Here is a 21914-nt window from a genome sequence, read left to right as displayed (position 1 = left end):
GCACCTGAGAGCTGGGGCCTACAGTTGTGAACACTGCGTTTCCACCCCTGCCCCCTATGTGTGTAGTTCCTGTTCTTGGGCATTAGGGGCCCTGAGGCTTCACTGAGCCCCCCTTTCAGACTGAGGTGACTGAGACTAGTACCCCCAACTCCTCAGCCTGTTCCTGTATCCTCAAGCCTTGGGAATGGGAGCTGAGCAAAGGGCCCAGAGATCGATCACTCTTCCTTTGTCCCCTTCTTCCCTAAGGTCAAGGCTGCTTTCCTGCTGCATCAGTCCTGAGTCTCACAACCTTCTCTGGGCCACCTCTGGTCTCAGGTTCCTCTTCCTGCACCTCCACCCATCCCCCAGTCTCTAAGAATCCCTGTCGCCCCCCACCCCACCCCCAGGGGAGTGCAGCCTCTGGTCTCTGGATCGACTCTCCCTGCAGTCTGCAGCCTAGGTGGGAGAAGGTGGGTGGAGCTGCTCAGAGCAGTGAAAGTAGCACACAGACACAGCTCTCAGCCTCCTGCATCCGAATCAGTTATGAATCTTTGTTCCAAACCGGGTCCATCTCCCTACCTGTTGTCAGCAGCTTCCCCGTTGATCGCATACTTACCCCAGGTGCATGAGCCAGAAGCTCTGGCCTAAAGATTAGCACAGCTTCAGATGACCAGATTCCACGTTTATACCTGCCAAGTCCCAGCCCCCAAGCTACTGGTGCCTTCCTGGCTCTTTAGGGTCAGCTGTGTTAGTGGCTGGGCGCGTTGTACACCAACCAGACAGGAAAGCTGCTGTTTCTTGTGGTGAGAGTTTTGGGGCCAGGCAGTCACACTGAGTTTCGGAGCTCCCAGAAGCTCTTCAAGGCGTTAGAGCCAGGGGGAAAGATCTAGATTTAACCAGTGAGCCTACCCGTTCCGTGGCTCCTGTGCCTGTCAGGGTGAGCCTGAGACAGCTGACCTTGGGGCTGGCTCAGTGACCTTGGGCCAGTATAGCATTGAGGGTAAAAAGGTCAGTGATTCAATTTGGGGTCCCCAGTACCAATTAACATCGACTTCTTGGGCACTGTTATGGAGAAAGTAAAGGCTTGACTCTACAGGAAGTTAGCTGAAGGGTGAGGGGGTACCACCATCCTGACCCTTGGCAAGGCAGCACTCATCTGTCTCACCTCTCAGGGGGCTTGGTGTGAGGTGAGAATCTGGAGAGGGACCTGGGAAATCTGTCTAGTGTGAGCTGTGGTTCAAGGGGCGGAGCAGCCTGTTTGTTTGGGATTGGGATTCCTACAGAGGAAGTGAAAGTGAAATCGTTGGGAGCTTTCTCAGAAGCGGACTGCATCCTGCCCTTCCCAGAAGGAGGGCTCTCAACGGAGACGGCTGCTTCCCAGGTAAGTCCCTGGCTTTGTGCCTTTCTCCTCCCTAACCTCTCTGGGTAAGATTGGATTGGGGAACTGTTATATAAATGCTGTTTGGAGCTGGTATGAGAGGAAATTGTTACTAGGTAACAGCAGTGTCTTAAGTGCGAAGGCCCGGCTTGTGGCTCTAGGCCTGCCCTCTGAAGTACCAGAGGCTCAAATGGACTGTCGGGAGGGAAGGAACCTGAGAAGATGTGGGGCTGGCTGAACTTGACTCTCCCTTTCCAGAAGAAGTTACAGACACCAGGCTTGCTTGCTTCTGACACAGTCATCACGACCATGAGACACTGTCGGACAACAGGTGGGACATGGGGCTTTGTGGGGTCATCCTAATAGAATGGAGCAATGTGGCTAACTTGGCCATCACCCGCAAGATGTGCTATTGCTCTAAGCCTCTTGTAGCTGCTTTGGTCTGGCTCCACTTCAAGGCTTCTTTGCCGGGCTAAAGGGTTTCCACCCATTCTGATGCCTTGTGACAGCCCAGGAGTATCTGGGTGGAGGTTTGTGTCTGACCAAAGCAGGTGCTAGGATGTTGAGCTTTCCATCTGCAATTCTGTTCCTCAGACCCTAGTTCTTGGTGGGTCCTGCTTCTCTATGTCCATGTCGTCATTCTGGCCAGAGGCACGTGTGCACCTCAGACAAAGGACCCGTGCTCTTCCTGGTCTCCAGCAGGCCCACCTCAGCGGTACCCAGCACTGCACGTGATCTGGCCAGAGGAAGAAGTGCCACTGAGTAAGGAGCGGTTACGGGAGCCCAAGAGGTTAGAGTTGTCAGAGGTCAGGGGTTAGGCTGACTGAGGAATGTGCCATCCACCTGCCGAGAAGCACCAGCTTGGCTCTGGTCACCTTTCTACTGCCCAGCTCCGAGGATGGTTCCTGTAGGACTGTAGCCCTCCCAGGGCCTTCCCCTGCCTGCCTGCCTTCTGGCCATCTGAGAGCAACATCAGCCTGCTAGCATGACCCAAGGAAGGAGGCACAGAAGTGGAAGACTTTGATGAACTCAGGACATTTTCTACATAGGCTTAGGGAAATTGATGCCTGTAATATTAAATATTCCCTTTTAATATTTTCCTGCTTAAGTGGGGCACAGGTATTATAGGAGCTGGCGGGGTAGGGGGCCTCTGATAGAATAACTAATACCATATGTGCTCCTAGATGGAACGCTGACCTTGTCCTGTGCTGCCTGCAGCCGCTTCCCCTACTTGAGCATCCTCTACTGGCTGGGCAATGGTTCCTTCATTGAGCACCTCCCAGGCCGGCTGAGGGAGGGTCACACAAGGTGAGGGTCACAGCAGTCAGGCTAGTAGGAGGGAGACATCCCCTACAACCCTCTCATGATTCTCTTCTGCCTCTGCAGTCGGGAACACAGGAACACCAGCACTTGGTTACGGAGAGCCTTGGTGCTAGAGGAACTGAGCCCCACCCTACGAAGCACCAACTTCTCCTGTCTGTTTGTGGACCCTGGACAGGTGACCCAGTATCACATCGTTCTGGCCCAGCTCTGGGTAAGGACCCAGAAGAAAGGCATCCGGGAAACTCTGCTGTCTGGGGAAGAAAGGACAGGCTTTGCCAGGACAGTAAGTGAGGAACTCCTCCTCAGCTCTGACCTTGTGTGCCTTTACTTCCTCAGGATGGGGTGAAAACAGTCCCTACCCCTTCTCAAGAAATCCTCTCCAGCCACAGCCCAGGACCCACGTCAGCAGGGCCAGGGGTCAGCATGCAGCCAGCCACAGCATGGCCTTGACTGGAGCCTGGCTCTCATCCACCTGGAGGGTGAAGGCTCCACCATAGGCTTTGCTCGCCCCCATGCAGCTGAACCTCAAACTCAAGCTCCATTTCTACCTAGAATATCATAGTAATTAAATTAGATTTCCCCCTACTTGTCCCTCTGTCCATGCGCGCTAACTTCTAACGTCGTCTTCACCCCACTGGTGACCTTGGAGACCTGCTGGTGCCTTAGCCAAGCAATAGGAGCTCTGCCTACAACTCCACATTGACTTTCCAGAGGCTTCTCAGGGCTCACATTCTGCATCGATTCAGCGGTGAACCTGGTCGAGGTGTCATTCTGACAAGATCTACCTCGGCTCTGGCCAGTCTGCACTGACTTCATTATTTATAGGTGGTTTTGTTTCCTCATTTGCCCTAATGTCCTAAGGAAGGGATGGGACAATGGCTGCTTCAGGTCACAACTGTAGCTAATCTCAGCAGGGCCCACAATGAGTTCTCAGTCTGATGTATTTTAGGCCCTAGTGCTGTCCACAGGAATGCTGCCTGTCTCAGGGAGGGGCAGGGGACGCTGACTCTCATGCCAAGTAGAAATTCAAGATAGATAACACAAACCCTTGACATAGAAAACAACCCATAGTGTTAGTTAGGAACAGGGACCAGAAATGGAATGTGGAAAGGTCCCAGGAAGCCAGATAAGAAAGCTCCAGAGAGCGGTCAGTTCCCTCCTTCCCCCATACCCATACAGAGAGCACAGTACTCAAGGGAGAAAAATAGACTTTATTTACAATTAATAACATTTTAAAAAAGACCCATCCCTGGCCCTTAAAAGCCTTCCCATAGTTCCATATCTCCCACCCCAGTGCAAGTCTGGGGAAGGTGAAGTATGAGCTACCATGGAAGGCCGCCCCCATCCCACCCCTGAGACCCAGGACCCACCTGTCCTGGAAAAGAGCATCCAGGTAGGTGTGTCCTTGTGTAGATGGGAGTAGGAAGAGCAGAGGCTCCTACCAGGTCAAGCCCAATCCTAGGGTTCAAGAGCAAAGAACCAGGTACCAGGCAAGGGTGCAGGCAAGCATCACTGTGTCTGGGGGGCTGGCCGCCATCGGCCCGGGAGCTGAGAGAAGGCACTGAGAGGGACAGTAGAAGGAAAAGGACCAGGTAGGGCCACGCACTGGTGTTGACTCTTTAATGCTTTGCCTGAAAAAGAGAGATAGTCACTTGGCCAGATTGTCTCGTGTTGCCAGCCTCTATTAGCTCAGAAAACCCCTCCCTTTGTGCCCCATAAACACCCATCTTTATTAGTTGCCAACTATGCCTAAGTGGTGCCCTCAATTATGAATGGCTACCCAGGACGAAGTACCTCTTCTTGTGCCCCTCACCCCCTCCACTGGTCTAGCTTGGCCCTGCTTTGGATGCTGCCCTGAAGAGTACTCAGTCTAGGGGGTGGTCTCCTTTTACTGTGTTACCTTGCCCTTGGCACGAGGGGTAGCAGTGCTGGCAATGCGGGGAGAGCGGCGGGTTCCACTGCGAGTATTGGGAGAGACCTTCACTGGGGTCTTCTTGGAAGCTCCTCGCCGTAGAAGACTATTTCCCAGCCTCTTGGGTGTGTTAAGGATGCTGAAGGCCATTGACTGGCGCCGGTCCACCTGTGGGGAACGGTTTGTCAACCGGCTACTTTGGGGCTCTGCCAGCAAGGCTTCATTTGGCCTTCCTTCCTTCCTCCCCTTCAGTCCCAGCCTAACCTGGACTGGAGCTGCTTTCTTCTGGGCTTCAACAGTGCTCTGCTTACGTCCTTCATGCCGGTCCCTGGGAGTCAGGGGCCGTGGGAAGCAGCTGGTCGCTTTCTTGGACTGTGAGGCAGAAGACAATGAGACAGTCACCTTCCTCATCTCCTGACAGAGGCCGTTCCAGCAGTCCCATTGCAAGATTTCCCTCGCATTTACTACCTAAGACATGGTGAGAACAGATCACAGATGCTCGTGCATCACTTACCTCAGGAGTGCCGGGGCCCTGGTGGGTCTCTAAGGAGATCCGTTTGCGCTGCTGCCGGGTGGTAATTCCAAGACCCTCAGCGATCTGGGTTGTCTGCATGCTGGCTCGGCGTAAGGTTTCCTGGGGGTCTCCGGTTTTCATCTCCTCATCAGTGATGGTGGCCAGGTTCGTGGAAGGCTGCATGGAACATGAGGAAGCAACCATGTGCCCCAGCTGTCTGAAGCAGGGCACACAACACTGCCACACAACACTGAAGAGCTGGATCTACCTATGAGGAATAGCTAGAAGTCTCAAGCAGTCTCAATCTGACTTCACTCCTGGGTGACTGCTGCCATCTGTTCCATGTAGAAACATGAGAGACATTTCCAATAGGCCAAAGACCCAGCATACATATTCGGGCTAGCCACTTCAGTCAGTGTGGGAGGCTTGAGGTGACCCTGCATCTCACCCTAGACTCCAGAGGGTAGCAGGTCTTCAGGTGCGGGGGGCACACTCGGTTGCGCTGCTGCAGCTCTGCGATGCGGTTCCAGTCGTCCAACTGCTCAGGCTCATCCTGACAAGTCCCCATGTAGAAGCTGTTCCTTCCTATGATGGACAGGATATTAGGGCACGCAGCTGCAGCTGCACACTGTCTACTAACCTGGCCAGACCTTTTGGACCCCGTTCCCTCCCACCTTGAGGAGCTTCAAGCTGGATACACAGTCCTGTTCTGTGTCACTGACAGATGAAAAGGGGCACCGCCATCAGACCATTTGTCTCAGAGAGTGCATGAACAGAGGCTGCAGCACCTTATTTACCTGTCAAGGCTAACTGAGGGTCATGAATTGATAGCCAAGGACCTAAAGGGCAACTTTCAAGAAATTTTGACAGCCTGACCTTCCCAAAGCTTGCGGTCTCACAGAAAGTAGCCTAAAGAACCCCTAGAGTGCCGGTTATCTCTCACACTGGGAACCGGAAGCGATCAGTGAACATCCCTGGTCCCAACAGCTCCTTTGCAGTCCTAGGACAGGGAAGGCCTGAGGTGGCAGGGGCAAGTGAGGGCCAGAAGTTCTGGTACAGGAAGGCCTGCCTTGAGCTTTTGAAATCGCGCTCTTCCCTATGCCAAGATCCGCTCCCGGTCTTGTTTGGGGTTGTGGTAAATTCCCGCAGTCTCCTCACCTTGGGGGGCCCCACTGGACATCCTGGCCTGGGAGCGACGGGCAGAGCTTCGAGTGGTAGGCCGGTAACCAGGCAGGCTGAGCAGAGCCGAGTTGCCATCGTCAGGAGACCCCAAACGGGCCAGAGACTGGGTGGAGGAGGTGGCTCGCAAGCTGGCCTGGGGGGCAGGGGCAGACTGCGTGCTGTAGAAGGATGAGTTGGCGCTGTCTGGCTCTTCCACATCCAGTTTCTGGAAGGACGAATCATTGCAGTAATACTATAGCACCACCTCTGTCCCAAAGCTCTCAGATGCCACAATACAGCTGTTGTTTCCACACTGCTTTAAAGGGCTCTTTGGACAGCAAGCGTGGAAGCAGGCCACACGGCCAGAAGCTGAGGTTGTCAAGACCCTTCTACCCATAACACTTTGAAGGAGGCATTATCATTTATCAGCCTATGTCAGAGGTAAGAAGTAAGGTGGCAGGTAGCAGTAGCTAGGCTAAGAGGCAGCCCCCTATCTCCTGAGGTAGCGAGCTGGTCTCAGCCCACAGCCTCTGCTGTCACTGCATCCAAGGTTCCCGGGGTCTGAACATCATCAACACTCCCCAATTCTCAGTAGAAGGCATCTATTCTCCAGTCACTGTGATACAACAAACCCAGGTCTAGAAGTAGCAGTCCATGCCAAGCTCCATCCTGACTGCATGGGGGCGCCAGAAGCTCAGGGTTGCCTGCTAGTTTCTCTATTATGCTCCTCTCCTCAGTAAGTCATCCCTGTGTGTTCCTGACTGAGCCCCACGCCCAGGAGCCTAACCTTGGTCATGGTAATGTTGATGATTTGTGTGGTGCGCCGGCGAGCAGAGCGGGTCTTACAGCCAGAGTCGGGGAACGCATCCCCCAGGGAGTCCAGGCTACTCTCTAAGGGGGCCTGGCCCCGAGCTGGAATGGGGGTGAAGTAGAGACTCTCCAGGGATTCCACCTTGGGGGGCAGTCGCTGGGAGATGGGTGAAGCTGGCTCTCCAGGGACACTGGTGCCATCTGGCTGGGTACGAGGCAGCTTGCTGTAGAGAAAGCAATCTCCTGAGATGCAGCTCCTGGGCGGGAAGGCAGTCTGTCTGTCCACTAGCCCCAAAGTGACTGTTTCTTACACTGACGTGTAAATGTGGTAAGCATACTCTCACTGATATTTCCAAGATACTAAAAAGGAACCTTGACTGAGCCTTCTTAGTCCACTCTTGGCTGCTTCTAACCCTTTCATACTGGCAGCTCTCAGATCTCCACTCTAGCCCAAGCCCTGCTCTCCAGGCCAGACAGCCATGAGCCTAGACCTCCGCCAGATGCCACAACTGTTCCACAACTGTCACTCTGAACCCTCTCTCCATGTTCTTTCTCATTTTTCTCCCAGTTTAGTGAGTAGGGATAGCTTCACAGGTCCCCAGCCATGAATGTGGGTATAATTTGACCTCTTCTGCTACCCTCAATCAAAGTCGGCATTCTAAGAAGCTCTCCCAGCTGCACACCTCTCCACAGATCTCACCTACACTTAGACTGGGAGATGCTGCAGAGTGGTGACAAGCTGCCAGGTTCAGTCCTGAGCTCCATCAGTGTGGAAGCTTAGGCCAGTGACTGCCCCTCTACACCCCAGTCTGGCTAAGGAGACATGATGGGTGAATACAGCCTACCTAAGATGCTTGCTGGAGTGGGGGGAATAAAGTAGTCAGCACCCCAGCATGCAGTAAGTTCAGTGCTAACATTTGACAGAGCAGCAGCTGTACTTCCACCCTGGTCTTCTATGCGATCAGGAAACTAGATACAAAGCCAACCTTGCAGTCCTCAATTTCAGCACTTCTGAGGTCCACTGGTCTTTAGGATCAAATCCAGCCAGGCTCTGGGCTTTCAGGCCGACTTGACCTCACAATACAGGCTGCTCCTCCACCCCTCCACATCTGTGCAATCTATCTAAGCTCATGAAAGAGCCTTTTCCAAGGCTTTCCTAGCTGCCCCACTTCCTTTTCACTTCTCTTGTCCCCTAAGCAGGCACCTGTCATCACATCAGGCCAGCACACACTTAAGTGAGCAGGCACAGGCTAGAGAGGCTTGTCTCCTGACCTAGCAACACTGCACGGGGTCCCCTCCTCCATGCTCAGATCCAGGCTGTCGATACTTAAGTCCAGCTGGGGTTTCTGAGGCTCACGGCTCTTTAAGGCATCAGTTGCCACCTGGAATTTGCCCAAGTCTCGAAGCTGCTGGTCTGCATGGGCAACCTGAGAAATAAAGAGAAACCTAGGGTAGGGTTGGCCTTGGAGAGGAGGGCGTGGATTCCAGCAGTTCAGGGTGAGGTGTCTCTGTTAAAATAGTGATTACCTGCGCCTCCAGGCTGCGCACCTGGGCACTAAGGTGGCGGCAGGCCTGTTCAGCCTCTTCGGTTTTCAGCCCTGCCTGCTGCAGTTCGCGGCCCAGACGTTCCGCTTCAGTCCGAAGCTCCTTGTTCTCCTTCTGCAGCTTCTCCAGGTCTCGAACCTGCTCCTGCAGCTCTTGGTTCTGCTGCTTCTTGGCATCATAATGGGTCTTGGCTTTCTCCATCTGTAGCTTGTAATGCTCAGCCGCCTGCTCCTTCTGACTCAACTGGGCCTGTAGCTCGTTTAGCTGGGTCTGGAGGCGCTGGACCTCCTGCTGGCTCTCACCTCCCTGAGCCTGGAAAGCCTGAGAAGTCAATCAAGAAAGGTGGCTCTGGTTACTCCATCCACATGCACGCAGTCTCCACAGGCATCTCAGGTCCTTCATGAATATATTGTCTCAGGACACCTAGGATCCCTCAGCCCAGCAAACACATTCCTACAAAACAATTACATTCTCCCTCCCAGGCCCTCCTGTGGACACTTTGCTGACAACCAGCTGGCTTTAATAATTCTCCCAGGTCTGCCTGCCATCTATGAGGCCAGGAACCAAGTATCTCACTCCCTGACCATGTACACTTTCTCCCAATGGAACAGAAAATGGTCTCCAAAAAACATCTGACGAGGGAGTCCCCTCTGTATGCTGTGAATACCATTGGTTAATAAAGAAACTGTCTTATGCCTGTGATAGGGTAGAGTAAAGCTAAGTGGGGAAAACTAAACTGAATGCTGGGAGAAAGGAGGCGGAGTCAAGGAGAAGCCATGGTTCCGCCAACAGAGACAGATATGCTGAAACCTTGCTGGTAGGCCACGAGCCTCATGGTAAACTATAATAATTGAGATGGGGTAATTCTAGATGTAAGAGCTAGTTAGCAATACACTTAAGTAATGGGCCAAGCAGTGATTTAATTAATACAGTTTCTGTGTGGTTATTTTGGGAGCCTGGGCAGCCGGGAAACAAACAAGCGGTTTCCTCTAGAAGCACCCTGGTGTAGAGCACACTGAGAGACAACTGCATGTGCACATCAATGACAGGAACTTGCTTCTCCAAACCACTCTGAAGAATAACTTTTTTCCTTGTCTTAGAGATGAAGAGTTCAGAGATTTAGGCAAACTGATCAAGGTCACACTGAACTCCCTAGTCCAAATCCTGTGAGGGCTCATTATGATTACCAGCACTGCCTCCTGTGAGCACAGCTGACTCTGTTACCTGCAACAGCAGCTTGATTTGCTATAGGTACTAGGGGGAGCATATTCCCACCCATGCCTCTGTACCTGTTAGCTCCTAACAACCCCGACAAAGCAACACGGCATGCCTGCTTATTGTTCATGACAAATTGTGGGCACAGAAGCTAAACAGGAAAAATGAAACTCAGAACACCTCAGCCTGGGACCCACCATGTACCATACAAGTCCCAAAGGCACTGGTGCTCAGTCCTTTGTCTGCTTAGAGCTACGAAAAGCAAACACTAGAACAAATAAGGTAACACAATTAAAAGCACTAATAGTATAATTGCTGTGGCCATTATGGCACAAACCTAGTAATCCCACTGCTATGGACTGCATAAGACCCTGTCTCTCCCCCAACTCCAAAAAATTTAAAATGAAGGAGAACAGAAATGCATTATAAGAATGAGTACTGTTCACTCAGGAGGATCTCTGTGAGTTCAAGGCTAGCCTGGTCTACAGAGTGAGTTCCAGGACAGTGAAACCCTGTCTTCAAAAACCAACAACAAAAAAAAAAAAAGGCAGGGCGGGGGTACAAAAAAATGAGAGAATGAGTATTGTTGACATACTCAGTCCTTGAAGCCAAACTACTAAGGACTTTCTGAGACAGTGGAATTTCTTCCATTCTCGCTGTCTGGTAGTCGTTAGCCACATACCTACTAACTGGGAAAAAGCGGCTAGGGTAACCAAAGTACCAAATCACAAAAGCAAGGCTCACTATATAACCCAAGCATGATTTCTTGTTAATCTAATAGAAAAGCATATGGGGCTCTAATGGAGAGAAGGCTTTTCTGTGAGAGTCCCCAGAAGGCAAAGGCAAGGTTTCTGAGATCCAGGATGGCTTCCTGGGCAATCCCCAGGGTGCTTCTGCTCTGGCTCCACCCCACCATAGCCCAAGAGCTTAGGGAAGATGCTCTTCTACCACCCTGTCCCACCTGGAGCTTCTGTTGCTGCGCCTTGTGGGTTTGATCATACTCTGCCAACTTCTTACTCAGTTCTTCCACCTGAGAGGAGAAAAGAGAACAGACAGGACTGAACTCCCTGACTGTAATTGCTATCTTGGTACTCAGCCACATCTGCATCAACTAAAACGCAAGCAGCTGGGCACAACATATATGAGAGATTTGATCATCAAAGGTGGGAAAACCCACCCTAAATCTGGGCCACGCCTTATGGTAGCAGCCCCCATAAAAAGACACAGAAGGAAGCTTTTGCTCTTGCCTTCTCGCCCTCACTCCGGTTATAGATGTGCATGACCAGTCTAAGGGTTTAGTTGGCAAGGCCAGCAGCACCTTTACAGCTTTACCTCAAGGGCAGAATCTTTCTCCAGCCCCGGGTCATAACTCAGAAGGGATCTTGATCATCTGTCTCTTCCATAAAACATCACACTGGTCCACTCTAGTGACATGCTGATTGGACTAAGTGAGGAGGGGTTAGCAACTATTTTGGACTTATTGGTAACTCATATGGGCATCAGAGGATGGGGAATAAATCCAACCAAAATTTAAGGGCCTTATACTGCAGTGAAATTCTTAAAAGTCCAGTGGTGGGCCATGCAGGGATAGTCCTTTTATGGTAAAGAATAAGTTATTGCACCTGGCCCCTCCCACCATCAAGACAGCAACAAAAACATTTGGTGAGCCCAGCACATTGCTCCCTTGGGTGCATCACTCCTGCCCAAACACCAGTGACTTGGAAAGCTGCTAGCTTTGAGTGGGGCCTGGAACAGGAGAAGTCTCTTCAACAGGCCCAGGACCATATGATCCAGTAGAGCCAGCAGCACTCAAGGTGTCAGTGGCAGACAGGGATGCTGCCTGAACATATGGGAATCACTGAGGATTCACTGACCTCTGAGATATTGGAGCAAGGTTCTAACATCTGCAGACAAGTACTCTCCCTTTGAGATAGCTCTTGGTCTGCTATTGGACCTTAGTGGGAACTGAACATGACTTGAGTTGCCCATCATGGGTTGGGTTATTATCTCACCCACCAAGTAATAAAGTAAGCAGCAACTCATTATCAATCCTGCAGGCAAGTTCATCTGTCCTGCTGCCAAGACACTCCTTTGTTGTAACAACCTACTTCTTAGGGACTCCAGTACAGGTCAAAGACCAGCTGAAACATCCAGCCTGATGAACTGAATAACTACCAAATTCTTTGCCCTTCCACGAGGGAACAGCCACTGCTGAACTGGCTAGGCCACAGTCTGTAACTACTCTTTAATCTCCTTTTGATACATACAAACTCATTCTGTCAGTCCTTTCCCTCTAGAAACCCCTGACTAAAACACCAGATGTCAAGACTAACCCATGGATCTCCCCAGATCATTATCCTCAGGCCCTCTTTGCGACTTCTACAAGTTAACCGCCTGCTGCCCAAAGGCTGTCAGAGACTGAGGTGCCCCAAACAGGTGTTGCCAGGGCCACCTGCCTAAACCCATTCCATCTCTTCAGAGTCCCTATCTTTCCACATCCCCGAGCCTGACCTAGAAAGATTGGTGGCAAGAACACAGCACTTAGGGGTGAGAGAAATGATGACTAAGGAGCTATGAGCAGTTTCAGTTCATGCAGCAGACCCAGGTTTGGTTTCCAATTGCCACATGCCAGTTCCAGGAGATGACACCTTCTTCTGGTTCCTGTAGGCACCAAGCATGCACATAACACACACACACACACACTCATACACATAGGATAAAAATAAACAGAAAAACCAGGACACCTACTGTGGTGCTCTGACAAACACTGTCAAAGTCCACCCATTCCTCCTTCCTCACAAAAATTTGCCAAAGCAAGTTCCCAGACCTCTTTCCAATCTCCAAGGGCTGTTAGATGCTAGCAGCATGGTCGCTGTGGTTAGTAGTGGGAGAATAAAATGCTGGAAGACAAGAACAAGGGCAGCACACACACCCCAGCCCCCAACTATCACAAAGAGGAAGAGCAATGGGGGTAAGGAGATAAAGAGGGATCATAACAGCCACAAGCACCCCTGCTTCCTCCAGGCATTCGGAGAGCTTAGGCATGAACAGGCAGCAGAGGAAGAAGCAAAAGGCTCCATTGCAAACTGCTTGCTTTCCAGTTTGATTGTCCCATTTCCTTAGAATGTCTGTAGTGACTAGGATGGGGAGTGGAGGAAGTGTTCTCACTAAATACAGCTCTCCAGCCTACTAACAAGGGAAGAAGGCAGACAGAGCACATGGCCCACCTAGGGAAGACCCCTCCTCCTTTCAATTTTAGTTTCCTGTTCCAGAAAGCTCTATGTGAGTGAGGCTCTGGGACGAGACACCAGAGAACACTGGATGAGTATTCTAAGCTCATCACGTTCCCTTGCTTCCAAGGGCCGCTTCATACATCACCTTCACACCCTGGGTAAATTCACACTCTGTGGGGAAGAAGGACAATAATCTAAAGAAGGCATAGAAACCTCTTCTTCCTCTTGGCTCAGAATCCTTAACTCAAAACAGGACTTTGGAGTTTTTGGAATCACAAGAATTGACTCTGTCACCAGTGCAGGCCTGGAAAAGATGAAGCTCTGCTACCCCTTGTCTCTGGCAGGTGAAAGAAAGTGCTGAAGGGAAGAGGCCGACCTGGCTGGGTAGGATGAGGCCCAAGAGAGGACCTGTAACACTGTCCTCCTGGGCAGCCTGGGCCTGGACTCCATGGCTTGGCCCTGCCCCTTTCACAAACAGTTCACAACAGGAGCTGGCGGAGCAAGCTGCAGCTGGGGCCATGCACCAAGACTGGTCACCGCTTAAGCAGCCAGCATCTATCGAGAACCCCAGGCATTACCTGCTTAGTCTGCTCTCTCTGAAATATCTCTAGCTGCTCCACCTGTGCATGGGGAGAAGCAATGGAGACAGTGAGATGGAGCCACTGCCAGACTGACCTCAATGGGCTCTGATACTTTTCTCAGAGACTATACAGAGAGAGGAAGAGAGAGAGAAAGGGGAGGGGGGAGGGAGGGAAGAAGGGAGGGGAGAGGGAGAGGGACGGAGGGAAGAAAGGAGGGAGGGAAGGAGGGAGAGAGGGAGGGAGGGAGGGAGGGAAGCCAGTTGGAGCTAGGTTTTCACAACACTAGGGAGGAGAAGGCAGGAAGATCAAGCGCTCAAGGCCATCTCTAACTATGTTGTGAATTTGAGACTAGCAGGGTTACATCAGACCCTGTTTTAAAACACCAAATAGTCAGTTTGCCTGCTTCAACTTGACTCTTCAGAATCAGCTTTCAAGGAAAAGGAGGCCATAGATATTTTCCTTATGGGGGGGTGGGGGGGTGGGGAGCTGTGGGAGTTCAAACAGGGTCTGACTATGTAACCCAAAGTGGCCTCAAATTCAGTCCTCCAGCTGACAGGTGCACACCAGCACAGGCCAGCACGAACATTCTCTGTAGGACAGACTTTGCAGTCTGTCTGTCACTGCTCTTCCCTGCTACTGCAGTCCAGAGGTGTGTGTGTGTGGGGGGGGGGCTACAGCACACAGAGGACACACTGCATGACACCTTACCTGGGCAGTGAGTTTCTGCCTCTCTTCTTGGAATCTCTGCCTTTCTTCTAGGACCTTCACCTTGGCACCTTCGTACTTGGCAGTCATGGCCTCCAGTTCCCGGGTAGTACTCTGTGCTTCTTGCCGCACTTCAGCCAGATGGGTCTCAGCATCAGTACGCACAGCTGCCAGCTCCTGGACGTACCTCTCCCGGGCTTGATCTAGCTCCACTTCCAGAAACTGCCGGCCAAGGTTGGCCCGCTCTCCCAGCCCCCGGTTCTCCTCTGCCAACAGGCCATGAGCCTTCTTCAGCACGCTCAGCTGTTCTGCATAGCTGGCCTTCTCTGCCCGCAGCTGCTGGGCTGTTCGCTCCTGCTCAACCACCTTCTGCCGCAAAGGCCCTAGCTCTCCGAGCTCCCTTTGTGCCCGTATTAGCTCTGCCCGAAGCCCACCAGCTGCCTGTTTGCTCTGCTCTATCTCCTCCCGATGGCGCTTCTCGGCAGCTGCCTGCTCCGCTTGCAGCTGCTGACAAAGGTGCTTGGCAGGAAGCAGCTCGCTTACAAGGGCCTGTGTGTTAGTGTGCTCCAGCTGCAGGGCAGAGAGCGCTTGCTCCTTTTGGAAGAACTTCTCCTGCCAGGCCTTCAACTCCTGGCCCAGCTCCTCTGCTCGCTCTGCCTGTAAGGCTAGCTCTTGCCGCAAGTTCTCTGAAATGACGCGCTGTTTCTCTCCCTCCTCCCGGAGGCTCTGGACCTCCTCTCGTAGAGCTGAGCTGCGTTCCGCTGCTCTGGCACTAGTGCTGGCTGTTTCCACCTGAAGCAGGCGCAGCCTCTCTTCCAGCTTCTGGCTCTTTTCTGATTCTGCGACAACCAGGCGCTTCAGCTCCTTGCTCTCCCCCTCTTTCTCTAGGACTTGGCGGTTCAGGATGGACACCTCCTCTTCTAAGCTGCTGATAAGACTGCTTTTTCTCTCTGCCTCCTGCTGGCCACGGGCCACTTGGGCCTTCCACTCTTCCTCGGCTTTGCTGTGGTCCTGGGCTTTGGCCCGGAGGGCTGTCAACTCTCTCTGAGCTGAAGCTGAGGCGGCTTGACTGTGCTCTAGATCCCGAGCCGTCTCCTGTAACTGGCCCTGCAATGTCTCCAGGGCTTTGTCCTGCTCAGCCCGGGAAGCACGCTCAGACTCCAGGCTGTGTGTCAGGCCTTCGACCTGCTGCTGCTGCTGCTGGCACTGCTGCTCCAGCTTGCTGACCTCTGCCCGAAGTGCCTCTAACGTGGGGCCTGGTACCTCTGTCTTCCCGGCTGTCTCCAACTGGGTTCCTGGGCCAGAAGCGTCTTCTCCCCCAGTACTCCCTTTCATTTGTTCCAAAGTCTGCTGAAGCTCCTTCAGCTCTGTTCTTTGAGCTGCCTCTTGCCCACGAAGCTTGGCAAGCTCCTGGTCTTTGTCTTCCTTTTCCTTCAGGGCATGGGCCAGGGCTTCTTGCAGGGCAGCGAACTCCACACGCTGCTCATTGAGGGTATTCTGCAGCCGCATCTCAAGCTCTGCCTTGGCTGCCTTCTCCTGAGCCAGGTCTGCCTGGGCCTGGTCCCACTCCTGGGTCAGCCGTGCTACCTCCCTCTCCTGCTGCCCACGCTCCTCTTGCTGCTGCCCCTGACTCTTCATCAGTGCTGCCCTCAGCCTCTCCACTTCACTGCCCATCTGCTCAGCCTCACGCTCCAGAGCCTTTAGTGTGGCTTGTGTACTGGAGAATGGCCGCCACGGCTGTTCTTCTAGCCAGTCAGGCTCTCTGCTTCCAGCCCCCGGGGGCTCTTTGAGTAACTCAAGTGAGGCCATTTCCTGCTGCTCACCTGCCTTGACCAACAAGGTCTTCAGGCAGGCCACCTCCTTGTTCGTGGCAGCCATCTTCTCCTGCAGAGTTGAGAGATCATCTGCCATCTTCTGGGCCCTGACTTCTTTCTCCTGAACCTGCTGGAGAGCTCTGGCCAGGTTGGCATGAAGCTGGGCTAGATGACTCTGCTGCTGGCCCTCGCTGTGGCTCTCCACGGCCTCCTCCTGTGCCTCCTGGCCAGCCTTCTCACCATTCCCCTTCAAAGCCCTCAGTTGTTCCTGGAACAGGGCACTGTATTTTGCTTCCTCTTGCTGTCTGGCTTCAAACCGCTTCTGCCAGCCGTCAATCTCCCTGATGAGCTGTTGGCTCTCACTCTCAGCTCTGTGCTGGGAGGCTGTGGCCTCTGCCAGTTCATGCCGCAAGGCTTCTATCTCTGCCCGATGAGTCTCCTCCAGCTGCTGGAGCCTGGCCTCCAGCCCCTTTCGCTTGGCCTTCTCCTGTTCTGTCTCCTTCTGTTCCTGCTCACGCTGCTCTCTCAGGCTTCGGGACTCGGCCTCCATCTCAGCAATGCAGCGCTGCTGCTTCTCCAGGGCTTCTGCAGCCCTGCACTTTTGCTCTTCCAGGCTGCCCCTGGTGATCTTCAAAGTCTCCTCGAGGGCCTGGAACTGCTCCTGGAGCTGGGCCTTCTCCTGGATCACCTTTTCTCGCTCAGTCGCTCTTTGCTGCTCAGCCTTCAGCTGGGCCTCCAGCTCTGTCACGTGAGCGTGGGCCTGACGCTGTTCCTGGTGGGCAGCTTCTATGCAGGCCTGGAGTTCTCCTAGCTTTTGACTCAGCTCTGCCTTTTCTTGCTGGACCTGTGTGGCTGAGGTCTGCGCACTGTCCCTAGCTTCATTGGCAGCTTCAAGTTGCTGCTGCAGGCTCTCTAGCTTGGCAGTTTTCTCCTTCTCCAATGTTTCCAGCTGCTGGCGAGCAGCATCCCGTTCCCTTAGAGAGGCCTCTTGAGCCTCGGCCACAGTGGCCAGTTGTTGGGCGTGATCCCGCCTGGCTGCCTCCTGCTCCTTGGCTGCTTCCTGCAATTGCTGCTCCTTCAGCTTCAGGCTGCTGCTCAGCTGCTCCACCTGCTGGCGGAGGCTCTGGGCGACCTGTTCCTGCTCTCGCAAGGTCTGTACCATCTGAGACTGTTCCTTTTTCGCCTGTTCTTTCAGGCTGGTCAGTTCTTGTTCCTGCTGTTGCTGCAGGGAGGCCACCTGGGCAGTTAGCTGAGCCCCTTGAGCCTGGGAGGCCTGCTCCAGCTCCTCCTTGGCTTGGCTGAGGTTGGAGATGGAGCTCTGCAGGTCTGCAATCAAGCTGGCCAGTTGCTGCTTTTCTTCTTCAAAGTGGCCCCGCTCAGCAAGCAGCTGGGCTTCCTGTTGGCCTCGTTCACACTCCAGTGTCTCTATGCGGGCTTGGAGCTGGGTGTTGTCTGCAGCAAGTTTGGCTGTCTCTTGCTTCAGAGTTTCCAGCTGTTAGAATAGAGACAAATGGGGATCAAGAGAACACCAAGAACCAAACCCATCAAATTGCCTGGCCGATTCTGTCTATTCCTACCTGTAAGGCGTCACCCAGCACCTCACCCTTCTCCTGGGCTGGGCTCTCCCACAGCTGAGCTGCTCGTTCTTCCAGCTGGGAAAGCTTTCCCTGAAGTATCTCATTCTTCTCTTCAAGGTATTTCTGGGAGTAAACAAGAGACCCATGTGAACAGAGGGCAGAGTAGTCATCTGACCACCACACAAGCCCTCACCTCACCTAGATCTCCCTTTGCCTTGGCTCAGGAGAACATCTCTCAGAAACCATGAGTCTGAGCTGGGAACGATGGCTCCCCAAAACTCAAAAGACTGAGACATGAGGAACAAGAGTTGAAAGACCAACCTGGGCTCCAAGACCCTGTCTCAAAAATATCATCAACAAAAAAGAAACCATGGGTCTGGACTTTATGGGATCCTGACTTTTTACTCCTAATTCCATGGATGAATTAAGACAAAAATATGCAAAGCTTGCGTTCAGTCTCCTCGTTACATAGCCTCCCTCAGGCAAGCCTTGACTCATATATACCCAGATGCCTAAAGAATGGCCTGGGCACCATCTGACCCAGCCCACATCGACCTCCCCTCAATTGTGGGCACAAGGCAACGTGATGGATATGCCACTCAACTGCTAATCCACCCACCAGTCTGGGAGGGAGCTGTTAACTGTCTCGTCATAAAAGAAGCTCCTGCTTCCCAGATTCTAAGTGCTATGCCCGAGAGCTACACCATCAGCAAGTGGCAGAACTGGGCTCTTAGAGGCAACAGCAGCGTGGATTGGGCATCCCTAGCCTGACAGCTCAAATCCAAAATTTTCTGAGCTCCAATAAGATACTGAAAAAGTTCTGGATTTTGTAAGTGCGCTGTGGGAGAAGCCTGTAACTCTGGCACACAGGAGCCAGACTGGAAGACTGAGTCCAAAGACAGTTTGGGCTACAGAGCTAGGCTGCTGTAAAATTAAATCAAATCACTCTCATTTTAGAGTGATTTAGGTTCTGGATTAAGGGACACGTAACTTATAATGTCTAGGCAAACATTCCAAAATGAGAAAACCTATCTCTGATACACTCATGATACCAAGCATTTCAGCAAAGAATACCGGACCAGAATTCATAACGAGTCACCCTTTCATCTCACAAATAGTTAGCAGGGTATCATTCCCCTTACAGATTGTTTAACTTTTCCAAAACCCATACTTTGCACCTCACAGAGTTCACAGGTAATACTACACTCAACCTATCACAACACACTGCTAAACTTTGACGAGTCAACTCATCACTCCAGGACTCAGCAAAGTGATGAATTTTATGTATAAAGTTGTGGCCAGCTCCCCGGCCAGGGGTTACCTTATCCTGGAGGGCTGTGCTGAGCTCATTTTCCAGATGAGCCTGCTTCTCTGCCCACTCCTGAGAAGCCTTGCTGTGCTCCTCCATCAGGTCGTCGTATGCACCCTGCAGCTGACGCAAGTGGCTGGCAGACTCTCGCAACTGAGACATGAACAGTGAAAGCTGGCACCCCTCTCCAACTGTGACTCGAAGCCCAGGCCCTGAGGCCCCTAAAGATCCTTCCCCCACCCCCAACCCAATCACAGCCAATTAGATCTCTCATTCAGGACCACACATCAATATTTAGGGCTCCTGAGCACCCTTGCAGGAGCCAATAACAAGCAAAGTGACTAAGCACGCAGGTAGATTTCGGGAAGGACTAATGAAGATTCAGGACAGTCTTCTCAACCTGATGTGTGAGGTCCTTCTGTCTGTGTGTTGCTTTTATTGGTTACTGAATAAAGAACTGCTTTGAGCACATGGCAGGGAAGAACAGAACTTAGGTAGGCTGGGAAAGCTAGGGTGTAGGCTGGGGAGAAGGGCGGAGTCAGAGAGAAGTCATGGAGCCGCCAGAGACAGACGCCAATAAGCCAGAGCCACGTGGCGAAACACAGATTACTAGAAATGGGTTAAATTAAGAAAAGTGTTCGCACGCCTTTAATCCCAGCACTCGGGAGGCAGAGGCAGGCGGATCTCTGTGAGTTCGAGACCAGCCTGGTCTACAGAGCTAGTTCCAGGACAGGCTCCAAAGCCACAGAGAAACCCTGTCTCGAAAAACAAAAAAAAACAAAAAAAAACAAAACAAAAAAAAAAAGTGTTAGCCAATAAGAAGCTAGAGCTAATGAGCCAAGCAATGTTTTAAATAACATAGTTTGTGTGATTATTTCAGGGCTGAGCAGCTGGGAAAGACCAAGTGGCCTCTCTCCTTGCAACATCAACCTTCTTGGGGAAGCTTCTGACCACCTCAGCCCTGAGGGGCCTCTAAGTAGCCCTACTCACTTTAAAGGAAAGGTCCCCATTTTCCTCAGAAAGCTGGCTAATCTTTCGATCCATCTGGTTCTTCTCTGTCTTCAGGTTCTGATACCGCTTCAAAGTCTCATGCAGTCGCACAGTAAGGCTGCCAGAAGAAGAACAATCAGAACATTGGGGCCCTAACTGGGCCAGCAGGGACTGGAAGCTGGAAGGAAGGCAGGGAGAGTCGTACCTCTCATTCTTGCCACGGAGCTCCTCAAGCTCTCCAGACTCCTGCGAGCTGGCTGCCTGCTTCTCATTCAGCAGAGCCAGGTGGTCAATACGGTGCTGCATCATGGCTATCTGTGCATCTGCCCAGGGCAGGAACGAAGGCAAGAGTCAGCAGGAACCAGGGGACAGGAAAAGAGCATAGAAGGCACACAGTGTCCATTCCTCAGAAAAGGGACATGGTGCAGGAACAGAACAGGCGTCAGCAGAAGGGACAGGATGGTGGGCTTCCCTGGGCGCAAACCCCAGTGCTCTCCATCACCAGCACTTGGTCAGGTACCTACCCTTCTCAGTGAGCAGCTTCAGGCTCTCAGACAGCTCCAGCTCCAGCTCATCCCTGTTCTTCCTCTCATCTGCCAGCTGTTTCTTCAGCCGTCTCATCTGGAACTGTGGGGTCTGCAGGATGTCGCCCATAGGGGAGGATGGAGAACCTGAGAGGAAGCTAAGGAAAGAGATGGCAAAGATAACAGGGTAAGAGCCTAACAGATGAAGTAAGCAGCAGCAGCTAGGGACGGACAGCACCGGTGACCATAGTCAACACTGGTTTGGAAGGCCAATGTGCCTGGGTTCTATCTGCCAAGCTATCTTATGTGAGCAGGAGGCAGCCAGCTTGCAGAACATGACTGGAAAAACTTTTCTTCTCCCTTCTCCAAGTCTTCATTTCTTGGCTGAAGAACTGGAGACATGTATTTTGAAAGGAAGAAGTTTCCACAAACAGGAAACTGCCTTTTTTTCTTTCTTTCATTTGTTCTTTCATTCATTTATTGTTTTCTTGTTTTTCGATACAGGGTTTCTCTGTGTAGCTATGGCTGACCTGGAACTCACTCTGTAGACCAGGCTAGCCTCAAACTCAGAGAGATCTGCCTGTGTCACTGCCCAGCAGGAAACTGCTTTTGAGGGAGGACTAGCTCCCAACAGATCCCAAATAAACAGCACCCTCGAAGTCTTTCCTAATGGTATGAAGGACTGGCTAACAGCTTAGCCTCCAGGATCCACGGACTGACTGCATGGCTGTGGAGACACCATGCCAGGAAGAGGCCCAGGACATACTTGTTCTCACTGGAAGATGAGGCGATCCTCTGAAGTTCTAAGAAACGAATCTTCTTCTTGGCCTGGTGGCTGGGTGGAGAAAGCTCTTCAGAGACAGTACTGGAATATTTGTAAGGAACTAGGGGTAAGAAACAGACAAACAAACCAAGGAGAGTTAGTAAGGGGGTGAACAGATTTTCACTTTCACATAACAGGGGACCACTACCTTAGTAGGTGTGAATCTGTAGGCACATAAACTCAAGAGGCAATTACTATGCAAAACCAGACCCACAAGGTCAAGGTCTTTAACTAAAAATAAGTTCAGGGCTTCCACTTTCTCAGAGAAGAGTATTCAAAAGAGCATGGTGGAGTGAGGACATTCCTCTCACACTCAGGAACTGGAACAAGTCCTCGTGTCAGCTCTGCAGAGGCATCATGACAGCCCATCTGCCCACAGACCTAACAGCCTGCATCGATGCAGCCAGCCTCTGGGGACATTTCCACACCTGCTTTGTATCACCAAGGTACAAAATACTCTCTTCTCTTGGTTCCCATGACCGCTTTCTTCAGCTTTCACCACCTCTAGTCCTTCCTCTTCT

At 52.2% G+C, this 21914-nt stretch overlaps 2 protein-coding genes across 9 annotated transcripts in view; one reads left to right on the top strand and one right to left on the bottom strand.

The window, feature by feature from the left end:
• The first annotated feature begins 55 nt into the window (after positions 1-55).
• LOC121463912 (interleukin 18 binding protein) lies at positions 56-3259 on the top strand. 3 transcript variants are annotated; one of them, XM_041676478.1, is made up of 6 exons: positions 56-1360; positions 1619-1688; positions 1952-2119; positions 2542-2665; positions 2744-2891; positions 3017-3259. In XM_041676478.1, the coding sequence occupies exons 2-6, from the start codon at positions 1667-1669 to the stop codon at positions 3128-3130; spliced, it is 576 nt and encodes a 191-aa protein (XP_041532412.1). In that variant the 5' UTR covers positions 56-1360; positions 1619-1666; the 3' UTR covers positions 3131-3259. The 3 variants fall into 3 exon arrangements, with proteins under 3 accessions (XP_041532412.1, XP_041532411.1, XP_041532410.1); XM_041676477.1 differs by having other exon boundaries at positions 1616-1688; XM_041676476.1 differs by lacking the exon at positions 56-1360 and having other exon boundaries at positions 1564-1688.
• Positions 3260-3871: 612 nt separating this feature from the next.
• Numa1 (nuclear mitotic apparatus protein 1) overlaps positions 3872-21914 on the bottom strand; it is an 86303-nt gene continuing 68260 nt past the window's right edge. For 5 of the 6 annotated variants that reach the window (XM_041675899.1, XM_041675903.1, XM_041675901.1 and 2 more), the window contains exons 8-25: positions 21337-21454; positions 20571-20728; positions 20252-20369; positions 20047-20164; positions 19069-19209; positions 17748-17870; positions 14360-17662; positions 13649-13690; positions 10799-10867; positions 8605-8943; positions 8350-8504; positions 7055-7301; positions 6265-6493; positions 5555-5691; positions 5107-5283; positions 4857-4964; positions 4581-4760; positions 3872-4311 (exon numbers count right to left, since the gene is read on the bottom strand). In XM_041675899.1, the coding sequence (XP_041531833.1) occupies positions 4300-4311; positions 4581-4760; positions 4857-4964; positions 5107-5283; positions 5555-5691; positions 6265-6493; positions 7055-7301; positions 8350-8504; positions 8605-8943; positions 10799-10867; positions 13649-13690; positions 14360-17662; positions 17748-17870; positions 19069-19209; positions 20047-20164; positions 20252-20369; positions 20571-20728; positions 21337-21454 (5774 nt within the window). In that variant the 3' untranslated portion in view covers positions 3872-4299. The remainder of the gene's footprint in view (positions 4312-4580; positions 4761-4856; positions 4965-5106; positions 5284-5554; positions 5692-6264; positions 6494-7054; positions 7302-8349; positions 8505-8604; positions 8944-10798; positions 10868-13648; positions 13691-14359; positions 17663-17747; positions 17871-19068; positions 19210-20046; positions 20165-20251; positions 20370-20570; positions 20729-21336; positions 21455-21914) is intronic. The other variant, XM_041675905.1, reaches the window with a different exon arrangement.

The sequence above is a fragment of the Microtus oregoni genome, unplaced genomic scaffold (genome assembly GCF_018167655.1).
Source record: "Microtus oregoni isolate MIOR12 unplaced genomic scaffold, Mior012 000027F_ref0000203, whole genome shotgun sequence".
Classification (NCBI taxonomy): Eukaryota; Metazoa; Chordata; class Mammalia; order Rodentia; family Cricetidae; genus Microtus; species Microtus oregoni.
The sequence above is the reverse complement of the archived record's forward strand: the minus strand, read 5'-3'. Positions and strand labels throughout refer to the sequence as shown.

Bases quoted from the DNA above. Each gene is read 5' to 3' on its own strand.
- LOC121463912 (XM_041676476.1), top strand. From the start codon at position 1,580: ATGTGGGGCTGGCTGAACTTGACTCTCCCTTTCCAGAAGAAGTTACAG. The intron at 2,120-2,541 runs GTAAGGAGCGGT...ATGTGCTCCTAG, and splicing joins AGAGGAAGAAGTGCCACTGA to ATGGAACGCTGACCTTGTCC. The intron at 2,666-2,743 runs GTGAGGGTCACA...CTGCCTCTGCAG, and splicing joins CTGAGGGAGGGTCACACAAG to TCGGGAACACAGGAACACCA.